This window comes from Zootermopsis nevadensis, unplaced genomic scaffold (genome assembly GCF_977971745.1).
Source record: "Zootermopsis nevadensis isolate Lab colony 2312 unplaced genomic scaffold, Znev_1.0 Znev_ptg000021l, whole genome shotgun sequence".
NCBI lineage: Eukaryota > Metazoa > Arthropoda > Insecta > Blattodea > Termopsidae > Zootermopsis > Zootermopsis nevadensis.
In genome coordinates this window covers 21,088,104-21,109,444 of record NW_028259153.1, presented here as the reverse complement: position 1 = coordinate 21,109,444, position 21,341 = coordinate 21,088,104, and the positions used below count along the sequence as shown (strand labels likewise).

At 42.1% G+C, this 21,341-nt stretch overlaps 2 protein-coding genes across 7 annotated transcripts in view; one reads left to right on the top strand and one right to left on the bottom strand.

Moving 5' to 3' along the window:
- The window catches only part of LOC110830104 (nose resistant to fluoxetine protein 6), a 133,481-nt gene that overhangs the window by 103,879 nt on the left and 8,261 nt on the right, over positions 1–21,341 (top strand). For 3 of the 6 annotated variants that reach the window (XM_087352756.1, XM_087352757.1, XM_022064587.2), the window contains 3 exons: positions 15,847–15,939; positions 17,065–17,208; positions 21,056–21,288. In XM_087352756.1, coding sequence (XP_087208882.1) covers positions 15,847–15,939; positions 17,065–17,208; positions 21,056–21,288 — 470 coding nt within the window. Of the gene's footprint in view, positions 1–13,563; positions 13,731–14,738; positions 15,940–17,064; positions 17,209–21,055; positions 21,289–21,341 lie in introns of those variants that run through there. The other 3 variants (XM_087352759.1, XM_022064588.2, XM_022064584.2) reach the window with 2 other exon arrangements.
- LOC110830105 (uncharacterized) lies at positions 32–11,317 on the bottom strand. The gene is made up of 4 exons (XM_087352586.1): positions 7,845–11,317; positions 4,743–5,111; positions 1,131–2,327; positions 32–511 (listed from the first exon to the last, which is right to left on the bottom strand). Exons 1-4 carry the CDS (start codon positions 9,094–9,096, stop codon positions 69–71), a joined length of 3,261 nt encoding a protein of 1,086 aa, XP_087208712.1. The 5' UTR covers positions 9,097–11,317; the 3' UTR covers positions 32–68.

Sequence of the window (21,341 nt, the reverse complement as noted above, 5' to 3'; positions counted from 1 at the left end):
CAGGGTGTGAGCAAAACACAGGGTCATCGGCACGTATAGTTACCACTTGGTTTTGTGACCACTCAGGATCATTCCGACAAGAGCTGTCTCCTCTTGACCTGGTCCTCCCACCACAAGTGATTCAGGTTTTGTTTCTTAATTTTTCTTGTGATTATGAGCGCGGCTATTATGACAACAAACACTGCTACAGCAAAGCATATGACGAATATTGCAGAAGGCGTAATGGACAAAACTTTTGAGGAAGAATTATGATTAAACCCGCCCTTAATTACCAAAATGGCGGCCGTGGTTAAAATTTCGCTTCCCGTTACTTCGTATGTCGCAGAGAAATTTGAGGTTCGTGCTCTGTCCTCCGTTGTTGTTCGTTCGCATATTTCTTCTAGCACATTCCACGGTTCTCCTCTGCCTTCTTCAGGGCGTTCGCAGACTAGAGTGATATTTCTCCCTTTGCCCGCGCGTAGTACTTTATAAGCACTGTAGAGCACGCCACAAGTGCAGTCCCAAGGATTTCCTGCCAAATATAAAAAAAGGGAAATCACGGATGGATATGGCATAAATTTATCGGTAAGATAATTTCATACCTGCATTTGTTTGAAGGTTTGTGACAAAATTTGGTTCATCGTAGAACTCTGTGTTTGACTATGAGCACTGCCTGAGTTGTATTTGATATACACGACGTTTCGGGAGCTGACTGTTCTACCGTATTCATTTGATTAGTTGTCATTGATTACTCTGACATATTTTATTATTATAATTTCTGTTTTCATTACCAGCGGTCATTGTCATTAATAGTAAAAAAAATCCCAGACCACGGACCGGCTATCCTGACTCAGAATTCTTTTGATTTTCCTCAGGCCCTCCAGGCAAATATCGAAATTGTGTCTGATGTCAGGCCACTAACACTTCCTTTGACATGTTTTACGATTAATTATACGTATCAACCGACTATTTTACCTGAGCTACTGATGAAGAAGGCCTCCATGTGGCGGTGTCGCGAACTAATGTGTTACCAGGTAACGTACTCTGATAAGATGTCTGTCTCGAAAATGAAAGTCGTTAAAACGTTAATTCTCCGTACGAGCCGTTGTAGGCCCCGGTCCCCCAGTTAGCGACCTTTTAATGGCACGTACCTGCGAGATTAAGAGCAATTGATGACTGCAGCATCCATTCTGCTGCCAGATCGTCCACTTCGCTGAGTCTGTTGAAGCTTAAGTCCAGGTTGGTGAGATCTCTTAACGGAAGGAAAGTTCTGTGGTCCAGCGCACTTAAATTGTTTGCTCCCAGGCCGATCTCTTGAAGACCGCGTGTCGGTACAAACACACATTTGTCCAGAGAACTTATTCCGTTGTTGTCCAGTTTCAAGACGATCAGACTGTAGTTGAGTGAATTATATTCTGAGCAGACTGTACCGCCGTGATTGTTCGCTGGTGGAAGATCGCCGCTTATAAAGACGTCTGGACTGAGGTGAGCGAGTCTGTTGTTCGATAGATCGAAATGCCTCAGACTGAACAGTCCGTACAGAGCGTGTTCACGAATTCTCGCTATGTGGTTATGTGCAATTGACAGAGTTTCAAGACTGCTGCAGTTTGCAAATAACAATGGGTTGATTACCCTTATCTCATTTTGAGACAGATCAAAATATTTGACCCTCCCCAGGCTTTCGAAAGCATTGTCGTAGAAATCTTTTATTCTGTTGTCTGATAAACTGAACCATTCCAACTGACTGAGTGAACGGAAGGCTTCTGGTTGCACGGAACTGATTTTGTTGTGTGACAGGTCGAGATGCCTCAAACTATGTAGCATTTTAAACGTTGGCTCTCCGACGCTTTGAATTTCGTTGTGTCTTAAAGACAAGAACTGTAGTTCCTTATTCCCATCAAATGTTCCGTCTAAAATGATTGAGAGGTAATTAAGTGAGAGGTCGAGATACTGCAAATGCTCTAGATCACCGAATAAGCTTCTTTCAAGGGTTGCAACACTGTTGTTGGATAGGAGCAGTGTTTTCAGTTCCGAGATGTATTTGAAGGTGGTGTCGGCGATGGTTTGTATCTTGTTTCCCGTGAGGTCCAAGTGCACGAGACTCAAAGTCAATCCAAAAAACGCCCGAGAATTTACATCGCGTATTTTATTGTTTCGGAAGCTTAGATTTTGAAGGCCCTCATAATTTATAAGGTCGTTATCTGTCAGATTGTCTATGAAGTTTCCATTGAGATCCAGCAGTGTGAGATTATTGTTGAAAACGTCTCTGTCGGGTATTGACCCAATCCCAGCGTAGCTGCAGTTGGCAGCATTGGCTGAGCACTTACAGACAGATCCGCAATCATATTCTGCAGTTATTTGATGGACCAAGAACATAAATGTGACAAAACACGGTCGCATCATTTTTGTGAACGGAGAACTGACACTTTTATGTTAACAATTCTTTGTAATTGGTTATTCTATGTCAAACTTTGGTTTTTGTGAAATTATAGGATAACAAACAACATTAATTGAGGTCCTTTTATTATTGCACTGAAGAAACTTATGCACTGGCCGACGCTTGGATGCAAAAATTAATTTGTTGAGTGTTTTTGAAGTTCTGTCTGAACTCCGTTGTTTTGGTTTGTTCTGAATAACCTATAGGAATTATCTGTTTAATTAAATATGAAATCACAGATTGTGTCAAAGACTCCGAAATTAATTCTTACTTCGCGTTTTTCGAGAATTATCACTGTTATAATTTAACTGGCAAAGGTTTTGTGTCTGTTTATAATAAATCCCTATCCTGCCACTAATATTCTAAAGTATATTTATATTTTAAGCACAAATAACTATAAATAATAATGGCGACGTACAGTTAATTAAAGCGAGCTCCAATCAGCGCCCATAAGTTCGGAAATTCAAGCAGACACGTGATTGATTGTTCAGTGTTTTTCACTTGTTTCTTGTTTCTCGATCTGTTGAAGTGTACGCGTCGTTCAGTGTACGCGTCGTTCAGTGTCACTGAAAAACACCGAAAAACCTACAAGTTGACTGTTTTTCTTTGTCAACTCACATTCGCAACATCGACTTTCAGCACTGCTTATTTATTTCTTTGTAATTTCTATTAGCAAACAAATCACTTGCCTTCTGTTACATTCAACTTCTTCTTCCCAACGAGAATTATCTGGATCCGTGTCCCGTAGAGTTCATGAGCCACGCGATATTCAGTTCTCGATGAAGATAGTGAATGAAGTTTTCAGTCTGCTTTATTCTGTTCGTGATTTTAAAAGAGAATTTGCGCCAGAGTTTGAACTAACCCCACAGAACGTCTTCCACCAAAGCCGCGTCTGACCTGAGGAGAGGTAGTTCGGGCTGTTTACGTGAAATGATCAAAGGTGCAGTCAGGCTGTTTAGGTTATCTTGTCATGTGCAAACATGTTATCAGAGAAGGAGGGACAGATAAAATGTGATTGTTCAGTAAGCAGTGAATGTTTAATGGTGGAGTTAAGGAGATTTTTCGGAAATTGGTTTGTTCCTGAACGTGTTTTAATAAGAAGAGTGAAGTGCGAGATTTGAGATTCTCAAGGCGATGACGACGATGATGATGATTATGGCTGCGTATTCGTTCTTGGTTTTGGCGCCATTTTGAGACCTGAAAATAAATAAATTGTGTTTCTTCGAAACGGTGGCATCCCTGGACGGCGTGCCATAACGTAGAAGACTCAAGTTGAGCATTAAGATGGTTGTTTGTGGTGTCTGAACGTATAATCTCCCTGATGATGGAGGCAGTAAGCTGCTCTGAAACGTTGGTCAGATTCTACCAGACTAAACGCTGCTGTACATCAGAAGGCAAACATTTCTTCGATGAAGCGTGCCTCTCGTCGAGAAGTTCGTCGACATCGGTTGTTTGCAATCGTAAAACTCTGTGTGACTTATTCATTCGTCCCTTCGTCATTTCGTAGTGTTCTGCACGTTTCGTTACGAAATGTATAATTTGTATTTGTTGTCGTCGTTTGCTGATAAACTAATCACGCATACGCACTGCGACAGTGTTGCATTGTCGGCCCCGTGGATTTCAAAAGCATCTGTTAAGGTACAACACGGATTCCAGAAGCGACTAAGTGTTCGTTTCGTGTTGGTCCCGATCCGAAATAAAGTGGAACGTCACGATGAAATCACGTCCAAGTCAATATATAAAATCCGTGTATAAATACGATTAAGGGAGTGAACAGGTGACAAAGTGTCCGGGAGGGGGGGGATACCGATAGGCACGTGTTTGTAACGAAGGCGAACAAATTTTGATTTGCCGATAAGAAGATCCCCAGGCAGTGTCCGGTCGTCCTTGTGGTGAAGGCAAGTTTAGTGTGCGTAAGGATTTTGGTGGGATGAAAAGTGGGGATCGAAGCCGTAGCTCGTGTAAATTGTACTTTAGTATTCAGACCGTACCGCGAAGAAAACACAACACTTCGCCGTTACAAAAATCGAATGGTTAACGCTGTTTAAGGAAATAATCGTTGTTTATGAGTCTAGTCCGTACCGCGAAGAAAACACAACACTTCACCGTTACAAAAATCGAATGGTTAACGCTGTTTAAGGAAATAATCGCTGTTTATAACAAAAATCATACGAAGCACACAACAGGGTGTGAGCAAAACACAGGATCATCGAGTGTTAAAGGGATTGGCACGTATAGTTACCACTTGGTTTTGTGACCACTCAGGATCATTCCGACAAGAGCTGTCTTCTGGTGACCACAAGTGATTCAGGTCTTGTTTCTTAATTTTTCTTGTCATTGTGAACTCCGCCATTATGCCAACACACTGCTACGGCAAAGAATATGACGAATATTCCAGAAGGCGCAGTGGACGATACTTTTGAGCAAGAAGTCTTATTAAACTTGCGCTTAATTCTGAACGTGTAGGCCGTGGTTAAAATTTCGGTTCCCGTTACTTCGTATTTCGCAGAGAAATTTGAGCTTCGTGCTCTGTCCTCCGCTGTTGTTCGTTCGCATATTTCTTCTAGCACATTCCACGGTTCTCCTCTGCCTTCTTCAGGGCGTTCGCAGACTAGAGTGATATTTCTCCCTTTGCCCGCGCGTAGTACTTTATAAGCACTGTAGAGCACGCCACAAGTGCAGTCCCAAGGATTTCCTGCAAAATATAAAAAAAGGAAAATCACGGATGGAGATGGCATAAATTTATTATTATTATTATTATTTATTATTGACTGCAAATGGGTTTATACCCGGTGGCAGTGTCCTACAATAACATACAAAACAATGAGACAGAACAGAACAATTAGATACATCAACACAATGAGACAGAACAAAACAATAAACAAAAGGACACAACAAAAACAATAAGACACAATAAACAATGAGATACATCAACACAATGAGACAGAACAAAACAATAAAAAAAGGCCACAACAAAAACAATATGACACACAAACAATGCGATACATCAACACAATGAGACAGAACAAACAATAAAAAAGTACACAACAAAAACAATATGACACACAAACAATGAGATACATCAACACAATGAGACAGAACAAAACAATAAAAAAAAGGACACAACAAAAACAACACATCCCACTCAAAATCAACCAACTCATAAATTACAAAACCATCCAACCTCAAGTACTTAACTTAAAAAAAAAAGAACTTAATACCACCTAGACATAAGACAATATCTGTAATGTATTACAAACGTCATGAACTGATGCACTCACACAACAATACAATGAGACACAACAATACAACATACCACACTCAAAATAAAACATCTGACACACAATAAAAAAACACACATCCACTAATTAATCACAATACTTAGAGTAGAATATAAAGTCCGCTCTCAGTACATGAAAATTTTATCCCAAAGAACTACAGCCCTTCATCACTTGGAGACTAAGACACTTCACTTCCCTTATCACCATTTATTCCCCAACTTAATAACCCCTAGCTTGTAACTACTTTTCTGACCCTCTTTCTAAATGTGCCTAATTTACAGGGGAAAGACTCTAGCACGCCTGGAGGTAATTGGTTCCAGCTTCTTATGGTCCTATTTACAAAGGAATATTTGCCTACATCCGTTCTTTGTTTCCTAGTCCTAATTTTCCGAGTATGATCGTCCCTGCCCAGGTAGCATGGCTTTAATAATCTATCCTCTATCATTTTCCAAGCCCGCCCCCCCGTGTATGCTTTGAAAAGGGCGCACATTCGGGCTATCAATCTACGCTGCGCCAATGTTTCCCAACCAGATTCGTTCGTGAAATTTGCAAATTTAGCCGCTCTCTTCTGCACCCGATTTAGGGCTCTTACCTGTCCTTCCCTGTAAGGGTCCCAACACACAGCTCCATATTCAAGTATCGGTCTCACTAGCGACGTATAAGCTAAACGTTTCGTATTGTTATTTCCCTTTTTTAGTATACGCATTACGAAATGGAGAGCCTTCCATGCTTTAATTAGTGTATAATTCACATGATCTGCCCAGCTCAGATCACTGCGAATAAGTATTCCTAAGTACTTAAAGCTATTTGCCTCTGGAATTAATTGATCCCCAAAAAAGTAACTCAGCTTATCCTTCACCCTAGCTCTATTGAAGCTGACTGCTTTACTTTTACCTGGATTTATCTTCATTTCATTTTCTACCGCCCATTCCCATAATCTATTCATATCTGTCTGTAACTTATCAATGTCACTACTATCCATTATTTTCCTGTATACTATACAATCATCAGCGAAAAGCCGTATATTTGAATCAATGTTTTTCCAAATATCATTAACATAAGCTAGGAATAGCAAGGGACCTAATACGCTCCCTTGCGGCACTCCTGACGTTACCCTGACTTCATGAGATAGCTGTCCGTCCACTCTTACTCTTTGCGAACGTCCTAAGAGAAATTCCTTTACCCATAACACTACCCTCAAGTCCACACCGGTTGCAGCAATTTTTGTAATCAGCCTATCGTGTGGGACTAAATCGAATGCCTTTGAGAAATCTATTATAACCGCATCAGTCCTGATTCCCTCGTCCAATGAATCAGCAACATCTTGACAAACCGTGACTACTTGACTTTCGCATGAGTACCCTGGTCTAAACCCATGTTGACCCTCATATAACCACTCACTCCTTTCCCAGACTTGCCTTAGATACCCTGCTATAACGTGCTCCATTTGCTTGCAAACCACCGAGGTTAAACTGACCGGTCTATAGTTCCCAACTACCGATCGATCTCCCCCTTTATAAATAGGGACCACTATAGCCTTCTTCCAGTCCCCTGGGATAGAATTGTTGTTCATCGTTACCTCCAGCAGACGCGCAAGGTATGGAATCGGTAAGATAATTTCATCTCTGCATTTGTTTGAAGGTTGTGTCAATATTTGGTTCATCGCAGAACTCTGTGTTGGTCTATGAGCACTGCCTGAGTTGTATTTGATATACACGACGTTTCGGGAGCTGACTGTTCTCTCGTATTCATTTGATTAGTTGTCAGTGATTACGCTGACACATTTTGTTGCTATAATTTTTGTTTTTATTACCAGCGGTCATTGTCATTAATAGTAAGAAGAATCCCAGCCCACGGACCGGCTGTCCTGACTCAGAATTCTTTTGATTTTCCTCAGGACCTCCAGACAAGTGTTGTCTGATGTCAGGCCACTACCACTTCCTTTGACATGTTTTCCGATTAATTGTACGTATCAACCGACTCTTTTACCTGAGCTACTGATGAAGAAGGCCTCCATGTGGCGGAGTCACGAACTAATGTTTTACCAGGTAACGTACTCTGATAAAATAGTCGTTATACCGTTAATTCTCCGCACAAGCCGTTGTGGGCCCCGGTCCCCCAGTTGGCGACATTTTAATGACACGTACCTGTGAGATTAACAGCAGTTGCTGACCGCAGCATCCATTCTGCTGCCCGATCGTCCACTTCGCTGAGTCTGTTGAAGCTTAAGTCCAGGTTGGTGAGATCTCTTAACGGAAGGAAAGTTCTGTGGTCCAGCGCACTTAAATTGTTTGCTCCCAGGCCGATCTCTTGAAGACCGCGTGTCGGTACAAACACACATTTGTCCAGAGAACTTATTCCGTTGTTGTCCAGTTTCAAGACGATCAGACTGTAGCTGAGTGAATTATATTCTGAGCAGACTGTACCGCCGTGATTGTTCGCTGGCGGAAGATCGCCGCTTATAAAGACGTCTGGACTGAGGTGAGCGAGTCTGTTGTGCGATAGATCGAAATGCCTCAGACTGAACAGTCCGTACAGACCTTGTTCACGAATTCTCCCTATGTTATTATGTGCAATTGACAGAGTTTCAAGACTGCTGCAGTTTGCAAAACACAATGGGTTGATTACCCTTATCTCATTTTGAGACAGATCAAAATATTTGACCCTCCCCAGGCTTTCGAAAGCATTGTCGTAGAATTCTTTTATTCTGTTGTGTGATAAACTGAACCATTCCAACTGACTGAGTGAACGGAAGGCTTCTGGTTGCACGGAACTGATTTTGTTGTGTGACAGGTCGAGATGCCTCAAATTATGTAGCATTTTAAACGTTGGCTCTCCGACGCTTTGAATTTCGTTGTGTCTTAAAGACAAGAACTGTAGTTCCTGATTCCTATCAAATGTTCCGTCTAAAATGATTGAGAGGTAATTAAGTGAGAGGTCGAGATACTGCAAATGCTCTGGATCACCGAATGAGTTTCTTTCAAGGGTTGCAACACTGTTGTTGGATAGGAGCAGTGTTTTCAGTTCCGGGATGTATTTGAAGGTGGTGTCGGCGATGGTTTGTATCTTGTTTCCCGTGAGGTCCAAGTGCACGAGACTCGAATACAATCCAGCAAACGCCAGACGATTTACACCGCGTATATCATTGTTTCGGAAGCTTAGATTTTGAAGGCCCTCATAATCTACAAGGGCGTTATCTGTCAGATGTTCTATAAAGTTTCCAGTCAGGTCCAGCATTTTGAGATTATTGTTGAAAACGTCTCTGTGGGGTATTGACCCAATCTCAACGTAGCTGCAGTTGGCAACATTGTCTGAGCATGTACAGACAGATGCGCATCCATCTTCTGCAGTTATTTGATGGACCAAGAACATAAATGTGACAAAACACAGTCGCATCATTTTTGTGAACGGAGAACTGAGACTTTTATGTTAACAATTCTTTGTAATTGGTTATTCTATGTCAAACTTTGGTTTTTGAGAAATTATAGGATAACAAACAACATTAATTGAGGTCCATTTAGTGTTGCACTGAAGAAACTTTTGCACTGGCCGACGCTTGGATGCAAAAATTAATTTGTTGAGTGTTTTTGAAGTTCTGTCTGAACTCCGTTGTTTTGGTTTGTTCTGAATAACCTATAGGAATTATCTGTTTAATTAAATATGAAATCACAGATTGTGTCAAGGACTCCGAAATTAATTCTTACTTCGCGTTTTTCGAGAATTATCACTGTTATAATTTAACTGGCAAAGGTTTTGTATCTGTTTATAATAAATCCTGATCCTGCCTCTAATATTCTAAAGTATATTTATATTTTAAGCACAAATAACTATAAATAATAATGGCGACGTACAGTTAATTAAAGCGAGCTCGAATCAGCGCCCATAAGTTCGGAAATTCAAGCAGACACGTGATTGATTGTTCAGTGTTTTTCACTTGTTTCTTGCTTCTTGAACTGTTGAAGTGTACGCGTCGTTCAGTGGCACTGAAAAACACCGAAAAACCTACAAGTTGAGTGTTTTTCTTTGTCAACTCACATTCGCAACGTCGACTTTCGGCACTGCTTATTTATTTCTTTGTAATTTCTGTTAGCAAACAAATCACTTGCCTTCTGTTACATTCAACTTCTTCTTCCCAACGAGAATTATCTGGATCCGTGTCCCGTAGAGTTCTTGAGACACGCGATATTCAGTTCTCGATGAAGATAGTGAATGAAGTTTTCAGTCTGCTTTATTCTGTTCGTGATTTTAGAAGAGAATTTGCGCCAGAGTTTGAACTAACCCCACAGAACGTCTTCCACCAAAGCCGCGTCTGACCTGAGGAGAGATAGTTCGGGCTGTTTACGTGAAATGATCAAAGGTGCAGTCAGGCTGCTTAGGTTATCTTGTCGTGTGCAAACATGTTATCAGAGATAAGCAGGAGGAGGGACATAAAATGTGGTCGTTCAGTGAGCAGTGAATGTTTAATAGTGGAGTTAAGGAGATTTTTCGGAAATTGGTTTGTTCCTGAACGTGTTTTAATAAGAAGAGTGAAGTGCGAGATTTGAGATTCTCAAGGCGATGACGACGATGATGATGATGATGGCTGCGTATTTCTTCTTGGTTTTGGCGCCATTTTGAGACCTGAAAATAAATAAATTGTGTTTCTTCGAAACGTTGGCATCCCTGGACGGCGTGCCATAACGTAGAAGACTAAAATCGAGCATTAAGATAGCTGTTTTTGGTGTGTCTGAACGTATAATCTCCCTGATGATGGAGGCAGTAAGATGCTCTGAAACGTTGGTCAGTATCTACCAGACTAAACGCTGCTGTACATCAGAAGGCAAACATTTCTTCGATGAAGCGTGCCTCTCGTCGAGAAGTTCGTCGTCATCGGTTGTTTGCAATCTTAAAACTCTGTGTGACTTATTCATTAGTCCCTTCGTCATTTCGTAGTGTTCTGCACGTTTCGTTACGAAATGTATAAGTTGTCTTTGTTGTCGTCGTTTGCTGATAAACTAATCACGCATGCGCACTGCGACAGTGTTGCATTGTCGGCCCCGTGGATTTCAAAAGCATCTGTTAAGGTACAACACGGATTCCAGAAGCGACTAAGTGTTCGTTTCGTGTTGGTCCCGATCCGAAATAAAGTGGAACGTTACGATAAAATCACGTCCAAGTCAATATATAAAATCCGTGTATAAATACGATTAAGGGAGTGAACAGGTGACAAAGTGTCCGGGTGGGGGGGGGGGGGATAGCGATAGGCAGGTGTTTGTAACGAAGGCGAACAAGTTTTGATTTGCGGATACGAATATTCCCAGGCAGTGTCCGGTCGTCCTTGTGGTGAAGGCAAGTTTAGTTTGCGTAAGGATTTTGGTGGGATGAAAAGTGGGGATAGAAGCCGTAGCTCGTGTAAATGGTACTTTAGTATTCAGTCCGTATCGCAGAGAAAACACCGCACTTCACCGTTAAAAAGATCGAAGGTTACGAAATTAAAATCTGAGCCTCCATGCAGACGACACCCTCTTTTTCTGTCCGCTCGTGGACATTTGTCACACATTCTTCATAAATAATTCAGTTCACGCGTCTCGTTCACATTCTGGCTTCGTCGATGTTTAGGATGGCTTCCTGAACACCGAAGCGCTGCACACATTCGAATGGAAGGCAGTTTGCCACCTCTTACGTCACAGAATTACGAAAAAGAAGGCAAGTCTCCTTTTAATTCATGCGGTCACTAAATCTCCAAACTCGTACTCTTCGACGCTGCCTGATCTCAGTAGCTGAAATGATCTATCGGAATGGATTTGACATCGGTAAGAGTACACAATATTAATGTCTGACTACGACTGATCTATAATCGATTCTTTGGTTATTTAACGACGTTTTTCTGACCACAAATTTTGTCACATTGGCAGATTGTCTGTGAATCATGAGTGACAGAGGACTTTAAAACGATAAGCCCTTGGTCTTTAAATCATTTCATGGGTTGACTTGCATTTTCAAGATGACTGTCTTCTGGGTTTTTGCAGCGTGTAGTCTGGCAGATGTTTACAGACGTTTCAGAGCCCCTTTCCTCCTCCATCATCAGGGCGTTGAGTAAACCGTGCGAGTGGAAAGCACTAATATTTGTAATCTCTCATCCAGCATTCGAGAAAGTTACGTAACTTCGGGAAATTAGCATTGAAAACGATCTTCAATAAGGCGTGGATTGAATTCATTTTGGTTCATGTGAACACGTGACCTTCCGCCTCCATGTGCGTCATATTTATTCGTTTGACCAGGTCAGCGAGTCAGTGCAGTTAGTTTGTTAGCAACATTTAATTACCGTTTTGACAGTAACCCTGAGCTGTTGCGTCCGCGACGCGTAACATTACGATGAGTGAAAGTAAAGATTACGTCACGAAACGTTGGCATCAGGAAGCCGCTCGCTTGGCTCTCGCTTTCACGGTCACGTTGCATTGTGTTGGTTACATCAGGGCACACTTCTCAGGCATACACTGGCCCTTTGAAACACGAAGCTAGTCTAAATAACATTTAAGAATTCAGTCCGTACCGCGAAGAAAACACATCTCTTCACCATTACGAAGATCAACTGGTTAACCCTTTGAAGCCTAAGCTCGTCTAAATAATATTTAAGAATTCAGTCCGTACCGCGAAGAAAACACAACTCTTCACCATTACGAAGATCAACTGGTTAACCCTTTGAAGCCTACGCTCGTCTAAATAATATTAAAGAATTCAGTCCGTACCGCGAAGAAAACACAACGCTTCACCATTACGAAGATCAACTGGTTAACCCTTTGAAGCCTAAGCTCGTCTAAATAATATTTAAGAATTCAGTCCGTACCGCGAAGAAAACACAACGCTTCACCATTACGAAGATCAACTGGTTAACCCTTTGAAGCCTAAGCTCGTCTAAATAATATTAAAGAATTCAGTCCGTACCGCGAAGAAAACACAACTCTTCACCATTACGAAGATCAACTGGTTAACCCTTTGAAGCCTAAGCTCGTCTAAATAATATTTAAGAATTCAGTCCGTACCGCGAAGAAAACACAACTCTTCACCATTACGAAGATCAACTGGTTAACCCTTTGAAGCCTAAGCTCGTCTAAATAATATTAAAGAATTCAGTCCGTACCGCGAAGAAAACACAGGACTTCACCATTACGAAGATCAACTGGTTAACCCTTTGAAGCCTAAGCTCGTCTAAATAATATTTAAGAATTCAGTCCGTACCGCGAAGAAAACACAACTCTTCACCATTACGAAGATCAACTGGTTAACCCTTTGAAGCCTACGCTCGTCTAAATAATATTAAAGAATTCAGTCCGTACCGCGAAGAAAACACAGGACTTCACCATTACGAAGATCAACTGGTTAACCCTTTGAAGTCAAAGCTCGTCTAAATATTACGTATTTAAGAATTCAGTCCGTACCGCGAAGAAAACACAGGACTTCACCATTACGTAGATCAACTGGTTAACGCCGTTTAAGGAAATAATCGCTGTTTACAGCGGGAATACGAAACACCTAGTAAGTGTGAAAGTGTTTTAATGTGGTACATACGTTTTTCACTGTTTTTTCTTCAAATGTTAAGGTTTGATGATGATGATGATGATGATTTTTCAAGTGATGAGCCTGTGTTGCTTGATGCTTCACTCCAGGGTTGCATTTATGCGATAATCGAACAGTAATATTTTGATTAATCGAAATCAGATGAATACAGTTTATGAGCAGAAAACGTGATTCTGTTGATACTTCTGCAGTTTGGCGTTTCTGCAGTTAATTAAGTAATCCACTAAATAATTCTGATCTAATCTGTACAAACGCCATGATTATTCACCCATCTAATGCAAATGAAAAAAAAGTAAGGCTTAATTTCAGGGACTGAAGATGGCTGTTTTCTGGGATATCGCGCCGTGCAGTCTGATAGAAATTGAAGACGTTTCGGAGGTGCTTCTTGCCTCAATCGGCAGGGCGATGATGGGTGAAACGTCGACAAACTTCTACCACACCACAGGGCGGAACAACCCAGAAGACGGTAGTAAAAAGTAAGTGCGACTAACTAACAAACAAACAAACAAACAGACTGCTTTGTACAGGACCTCCCTTCTGAACTGGTGATATTTTCTTCCGTCTTGCTAACGCAAGTGACTTCAATTTGTCTGATATCAGCGTGCACATGTTCTGTCGGAAAATCACAAACGAAGCTGTCTGGTTGCGAAATGTGAAAGCACTTTGAGGAAAAATGTTTCAGTGAAAGTGAAATCCCTTATCTGGGGTACGAAGTCTGAAACTTTACATGAAAAGCTACTTCTGACTTTCGAAGCGACTGCTTTTCGTGATACTGATATACACTAAACACTCTTTTTATCTTGCCTTTTGGTGGAGTATCCTATAACCTCTCTTTCACAGCCGATGAGTGTACCGTTTAACTCACTATAACACAGCGGTAACTATATGTACCACCTGCTTTAACAACCAGTAACTCTTCATTTTGTATTTATGTGTTTCGTATGATTCTCACCATAAACAGCGATTATTTCCTTAAACAGCGTTAACCAGTTGATCTTTGTAATGGTGAAGAGTTGTGTTTTCTTCGCGGTACGGACTGAGTTCTTAAAATATTATTTAAATGCTTTAGAGGAGTATGTGATTGTTTTTGTTCACTTTGTATGTGTATTCTGAACTAATGAACACGAGGAATGATAATCTGGAATAATACGTGAAGAAGTTGTTGTGGCCTATTTAAAGCGTTGTTCTAAAAGACCAGCATCGAAGGCTTGAAAGGTGTGGGAACATCGGCTACGGGCTGGACGACCGGGGTTCGATCCCTGACGGGGGCAGAGGATTTTTCCTCTAGCCTCTGCGTCCAGACCGGCTCTGGGGCCCACCCAGCCTCCTCTACAATGGGTACCGGGGTCCTTTCCCGGGGGTAAAGTCGGCCGGGGCGTGATGCTGACCACTCACCCCCATCTAGTGCCGAGGTCAAGGAAGAGAGGAGCTATACCGCCTCTCCCCCCAAACGCCTACATGGCGTATAATGGGACAAACTTTACTTTATGGTAATAATTGTTGTGGTTTTATGATTTGTTGCGCGTAAACGCCATAAATACACGACGCTGTATTGAATTAAATACTTTTTTATCTTTGGTGGTCGGTGAAAAGGGCTTTAGTCAGTGCAAATTTCGTTTCGCAAAAACCTAACCTTTCATGGAAGACCACGAATTTTACGTGAGTGAGTTATTTTAATCGATACATTTGGAAGAGCTTGGGTCATGTAGACAGTATCTCGGAATCTATAAATAGTGGATTTTGGTTACAACTTACGTCGCTTTGAAAAGCCAAAATCCAAAAGTTGTTAAACGATACTTGGTGACTCTGTAAACTTGCATACAAAGGAAGGCCAAGCATTCCACGCGCAAGACCTCTTAGTTATTGTTGAGTATTGTTAGTGAAACACGAATTGTTTTTCAAATAGTGGAGCTCGTTTCATTAACCTGATGATACTACATCCCTACTTTTCGCTGTCGGCCACTTTCCCTCTTTCCCTTGCAGCTGTAGAAACAAGATATTAATGTCCCCTCTCCAGCAGCCAAAACTCTGTACTCCACCTCCGAGACTACTCAGTTGCTCACGAAACCACCTTCACATCTCACAGACGTAATTTGTTCGTTCTTTGCCAGCTCGCGGGAATAGTACTCTCTCTGTCGCAAGACAAATGAAGTTTCTTTACCGTTACTTAAAACAAATTAACAGTTGTGTTATTATGTTTGAGGCAAGCTGTTAGTAATTAATATTTACCAACGTTGTATTTGCCTGCAGTCGCGATGAATCTTTATGTTGGATTCAGACCTTTAGCTTGCAATTTGATAGTTTGGATGATTTTGTCATTTGTGGCTGATGAACGGAAAATATTGACAGCAAAGGAATTACACACTTCAGTCGCCATGAAACAGTATGCTTGGTGGAAAGTGTGCGTTAAAGAGTTCACTTATTGTAGAAGCATCCAGAGGATTGAAGAGAATAGTGATCTAACATTAAATATCGATAGAAATTCAAATGAATCTGCTTTTAACTTTGGGGTACTCGATCGCAATGGATCAGCTGTTCACTGCAGAGAAAATGATTTTCGTTCGAAAATTGTTAACAAAATAGCTGATGAAGTGTTGCAGGGAGGTGTTCCGAAGGATCACCCGGCCGCAGTTGGCGAGGAAGGTCCTGAAGAAAAGCACGTCGACATTGGAAGAACAAGACAAGGTGAGTTTTTCCTTCTTCAGGGTTTTATTTTTTTCTACACTGAAGGTCAAATCCCACATGATCCGAAGGATTTATATACCCCGCAGATAAACTTTGAAATATCTCAAATTCTTCCACCTGAATGGAGCGAGGAACTTGGAACAGGATTGGAAAGGAGTGGTTGTGGTCAAATTTAAAATATTATCCTGGCGTTTGCCTGGAGTGACTGTGGAATACACGAAGAACCCCCGGATGGCCGGGTTCCAGGCCGACAATTAGTCTCTGGGTTAAAAATACACACAGCTTTGCCTCTGTGAAAAATGTAGCCCTTCGTTTTCAAAACTCGCTGCTATTGCAGTATGCAGTGCACTGAAACATACGTCTTGGTGCGTTATTACTGCAAATGAAATGACCCTCCAAGCAAATGCCAGGACATACCTTAAGTGAGGCCACGACAACTTCCATATACTTTCCAATTCATTGCTCATTATCCGTGTCATTCGACTTTATATAATTTGAGATACTGACAGCCACGTTAAACAAATTACAAATACATGAATTAAGCGTAGGCTAATCGAAATCTCCCGTGTTTTTATTTTACTCACAAAATGCAGTAGTACCGAACGCAGACGTTGCAATATCCTCAGTGAGAAAGGTGGTAACTCCTGTGAAGTGTTTAACTTGGTCTTCAAAGAGTTACGAAACGCTGACTCGTAAAAGGCAAGCCACTTGTAATACAAGTAGGTCTTGCCTTCACGCATACAGCGTGTCTGTCGTGAAGTTACGTCTCAGTTTCACAGCTGTCGAATCAGATGGTTTTGATAAAATTTGCAGCTGAAAATATAAACATTTTATTCGTTAGACAAAAGGTGTGGTTGCCTATACACAATTTATTTTTGTATCAGATCCCGGGCATTCTTTTCAAGTCTGCGGATAATTTTTATAGGTTAGAACAAGAAACAAAAGCAAGTTGACTTCATCTGAAGTATGAGTACTCTGGAATTAATCTTAGCTACAGTTTTTAACGTTGACTCCTAGTAAGCTACCAGATTCCGTGCGGCAAATCTGTAGTGACCTGACGTCAGAAAAGACGTCGAATGTGTAGTTGATGTTTTGTGTAACAGATGTCACTGTCTGGCATTCCAGATATGAACCTGGCTCGCCAGATAGTGTCCTTCCTGCCGCCCTTTGTGCCTTCGTCCTCGACGCGTGTGACGAACGAGCAGTGCATCAAAGACAGCGAACGCTACCTCCAGGAACTCGATGACCTCGCCCTCTGGGCACTTTTGAGTGAGTACGGTTTAGTAACCCTATGAAGCATGACCAACTAATCAACCAAACGAAAATCTAACTAAGGAAGGTTATCCCGTCAGGCAACATGTCCTTTCTGCAAAGGATTTTGGTTGGTTGGTTGGTTGGTTTTCTGGGTTTTGAACCCAGAGAGGGTGGGGCCGCTTCGGCTAATGGCCATTGCGACTTGCGGGGGGGGGGGGCCTTGGCCTTCTGTTCAGGGACAGCCTCTGTTGGCGTACTGAACATCAGTCCCCCTCGGTTGCCCTCGTTTGGCACAAGTGCCTCCCGAGTTGCCGGACTAAGAAGGGGTTCCCCACACCAGCTTTGAGTCGAAGGTCTCTTGGTCAGTGCTCTGATGTGGTTGGCATTGAGCGGGACCCCCCAGATCCTCGTGAATTTGCAACATTTGCAGATTCCTGACGTGTCTGCTGAAGTACGAAGAGAGAGAGAGAGAAAGAGGAAATTGGTGGGGGAGAAGTGAGAGACACTTCGATATCTGGGGGGGAGAAAGAGCATCTTATAGCTAGAAGGTCCCCAGGCAATGCCCGCTCGTCCTTCTGTTAAGGATAAAGTAAGAGTAAAGGCGTTAGTGTGATGATTGGCATAAAAGACGGAATTTTGAACTTTGTATTAGCGAAAGCTGAGGCTATTAATTTGGAAGTTTAATATATAATTTAGTAGTTCCTACTGAGGGGAGGGGGGTAAATTTTGACGGCGTTAAGGGGTGGTAAATTTTGATTAATTTAAATCGGGAGGGCTGCATGAGAAGCTTGCAGTGGCAACTTGGAACTTGGGAACCATCTCAGCATTTGCTTGAAGACAGAGGAAAACCAAGGAAAACCTGTGTCGAGATGGCCGGTCGCAGGACCTTCCGGGTGCGCGCTGACTACTAGCCAGCGGTCCGGCAGACAAAAGGGAGATTAGTACGTCCCCTAGGTTTCCCTAACTTGTGCCATGGGCTTTATTGATAAAGTCAGGTACATCTGATGCAATAATACAACACAATATGATGGATGCAGGTCATCCGTGTTTCCGTGGTCTTCTTCAGCTGATGGTTTCGTGGTCCGGTCCATGGTAGGAGTTCCGCTGGAGCGTCCTCCGATGAAGTACGAAGCTCTGCGGAATGATGTATAAGTATTCTGTCCGTACCGCAAAGAAAACACTACACTACACCATTACGCAAATCAACTGCCTTCCCCATGCATGCTACATGTAGTGCCTATAATAAAAATGCGCTGAATACTCTGATGGTCTGTTCGTTGAAGGTAGAAAATGTGAAAATTCTTTTTATTAAATCTTTGTAACCAGCGGGTATACGAACATGTGGAACGCGTTTTTGTGGTTTTCGAACTCATTTTAATAAGTGAAATTGACGTACGTTCTGCAACTTTCCGCATAGACCAGTTCTGACCAATTTTTTTTCCTCGCTGCATCGGGCAGGTTAAATCTTTTAGTATTCCGATGCCTCTCCGCACAGACTGCGTTATATCATCGCATAATAAAACCAGTTAGTGGCATTAAGAGGTTATGGTTCTTGGATCGTCCGTTCCAGACACGGATTGTAAAGTACTGAACAGGCAGGCAACGTCTCACATGTGCAACTCCTTGGTACTCCAGTGTTTCGCTCGAGATACGCGTGTTGTAGGGACGTTTCGGCGACGTGCTTCATGGTCGATATGTGGTTTCATCTTTAAGTAATCTCAATATTATTTGCGAGTAACGCATGTAATGTGGTAAATGATCCAGGGTCAGAATTTGTCTCTGAGGATTTAGTTATTTTTATTGATTTTGAACAAAATATTTTGGTACTCTTTCGGACTGAATTTGATCATAACTGCATTATCCTATCGTCTAGATCCTGGCAGTACCACGGAATAAATAAATCACTAATTATTAAATTTTCCGATGCTTTTAAGTCAGTAAAGTGTTCGGCGTAAATGCTGACCGACCAGGTTTGATTCCCGACAGTGTAGATTTCGCCTCTTCGTCACTGGGTCAGTATGAGCTCTGGGGGCCCACTTTGCCCCCTTTCCAGTGGTCATTGGGGGCTTCTTATTTGGACAAAACCACCCAGCTCATTCTAATGCCGAGGTTAAGAATGTGTGGAACTATACCTCTACTCCCCCCCCTCCATACGTCTGCAAGACTTGGTGATTAGTTAAGTACCACAAAGTTTCATCTTAACTGAAGTGTTTGTTTAACACTTGTTATATCTGCAGTCAGAGAATGAATTTCGTCATACCAGACAACAGATTGGTATGTACGACGTCAAAACTTTCACCGATGAAAAAAGGTAACATTTTGACCCCTGACAAGTTGTGATGTATGGAGTTTGCATTCGGAATTAGGGGTGTACATAGTCAATGCTGCCATCAAAAACAGGACCCAGGGTCCACCTACTGGTCTACTCGGCTCCAAAACCCAGATCATCATAATCATGCTGTGAAAACCTCGCACATGTTTTCATCTTCAGGGTTGAAATGGCGATGCTTGGAAGTGAAGGGATCCTATATAACCCTGTGTACCCCCATGTAAATCTCTCACATACCAGCTTCGCCATTTCAGCCCTGAGGATGGAGACGATATGTTTATCCGAAACGAGTCTCACGACAGTAACAATTGATAACGTAACGTATCCTCATGTTTTATGGAAATTAGCTCCGCCTTACGTAGACCCATAGCTAATTTATGCAGACAGGTGGTCAGGTAACGATGTGTGTTGAAACAATGAAGCCTCAAATCAGACAGAAACTTTCTCGATAATTGTTCCTCCCGAGCCGAGTAAAACCGTGCGGGCAGCTGATGCCAGGCTCTGTCCGTTATCTGCCGAGCGAGTGAATGGGATCCGTGGTGGAAACAAGTTTGTGCTGTACCTTTGATGCCCCCCCCCCCCCCCCCCCGCAAACCCCTCAGGGCTGTCCAGACTGTAACACTGACAGCACCCGGACCGACCTCTTCTTGAAGTCCGGACAACGCGTTCAGCTCACGAACTAAAGTAACCGAACGGATTGTTTCTGACCTCCAAAACGATTTAGACGCAAGTTTTGAAAGTTTTTTTTTTAAATAAAATCATCGCCGTGTTTGTAATTGTCGACTTTTACACATCAGTTTAAGTTTTTTTTTTTTGTAATTTATCTTTTCCAGCGATCCATTAGTTGAATTACATTTTGCGCATGGCTGCCATGTTCTTTTTCATTCAACAGAAAGTGACCTCTATAAACATTCCACTTTTTCAAAGATAATTACCATTCATTAGTTTAGAATTTTAATAACAATAGAAAAAAATATCTCCCAGCTCACAATTCCCTGTGTCTATTTTATCTTATTTTATTTAGTGTTCTGTCTGACGACAGGTCCATATGAACAGGATCCTTCCATCCTCTTCTCGGACTGGGACCTGTTCATATACGTTCTTGGCAGATGATCCAGAAGTGGTTTGCCATTGCCTTCTTCTGTGTGTGAATGGAGTAATTGTTGGGATGCCACGGAGAAACCGGGGAAGCCCCCGGAGGAAAACTCCGTGTTGCCTAGACCACGGCCTTGCCCAACACAAGTTATAAATTCGGGCACCGCCGGGAATCGAACCCGAGACCCCAGGATTACAAGGCCAGCGTGCACATGTCTCCACTGTCCATTCATAATAATTGCATCTTCAAAATCTTCAAGAGTTTACGGTTAATGGCTTCTTCTACCCCCATTAGGGTATCCTTTGGTCAGTCACTTTTTTTCATAAGTCGACCTTTCGTTCTTTTGTTTCAGGGCCCATAATTTAAAACTCTTTTTGATATGATTTACTAATTGCGATAAAATATAGCGGTATTTTGATGATTTTGGATGTTCACAGTGCACGACTCATCTGCCAAATTACCCCCTGGACTGCTGAACGGAAATGTGAACCAATATGGCGACCTCGACCAGTGCCTGAACGTGAGGTCTCCCCGGAAGGGCGGAGTCATCAAGGGTCGCTACTGTCTCACAACCATGTCCTTTCATCTATCTGACCCAGACCACCCACTCTTAAGCCACGTCCGGGAACTGCTACTGTCACATGGGATGCTTCGCAGCGAACTGGATGATGTGAGTTCATCCACTTATTCTCTGGAGTAATCAAGCGGTATCGCATATATTTA

Coding starts and splice junctions, on each gene's coding strand:
- LOC110830105 (XM_087352586.1), bottom strand. CDS start 9,096: ATGATGCGACTGTGTTTTGTCACATTTATGTTCTTGGTCCATCAAATA. Junction 2,328..4,742: donor AGTTCACAATGACAAGAAAA/ATTAAGAAACAA, acceptor AAATAACTGCAG/AATATGATTGCGGATCTGTC. Junction 512..1,130: donor AATTGCTCTTAATCTCGCAG/GTACGTGCCATT, acceptor TATATTTGGCAG/GAAATCCTTGGGACTGCACT.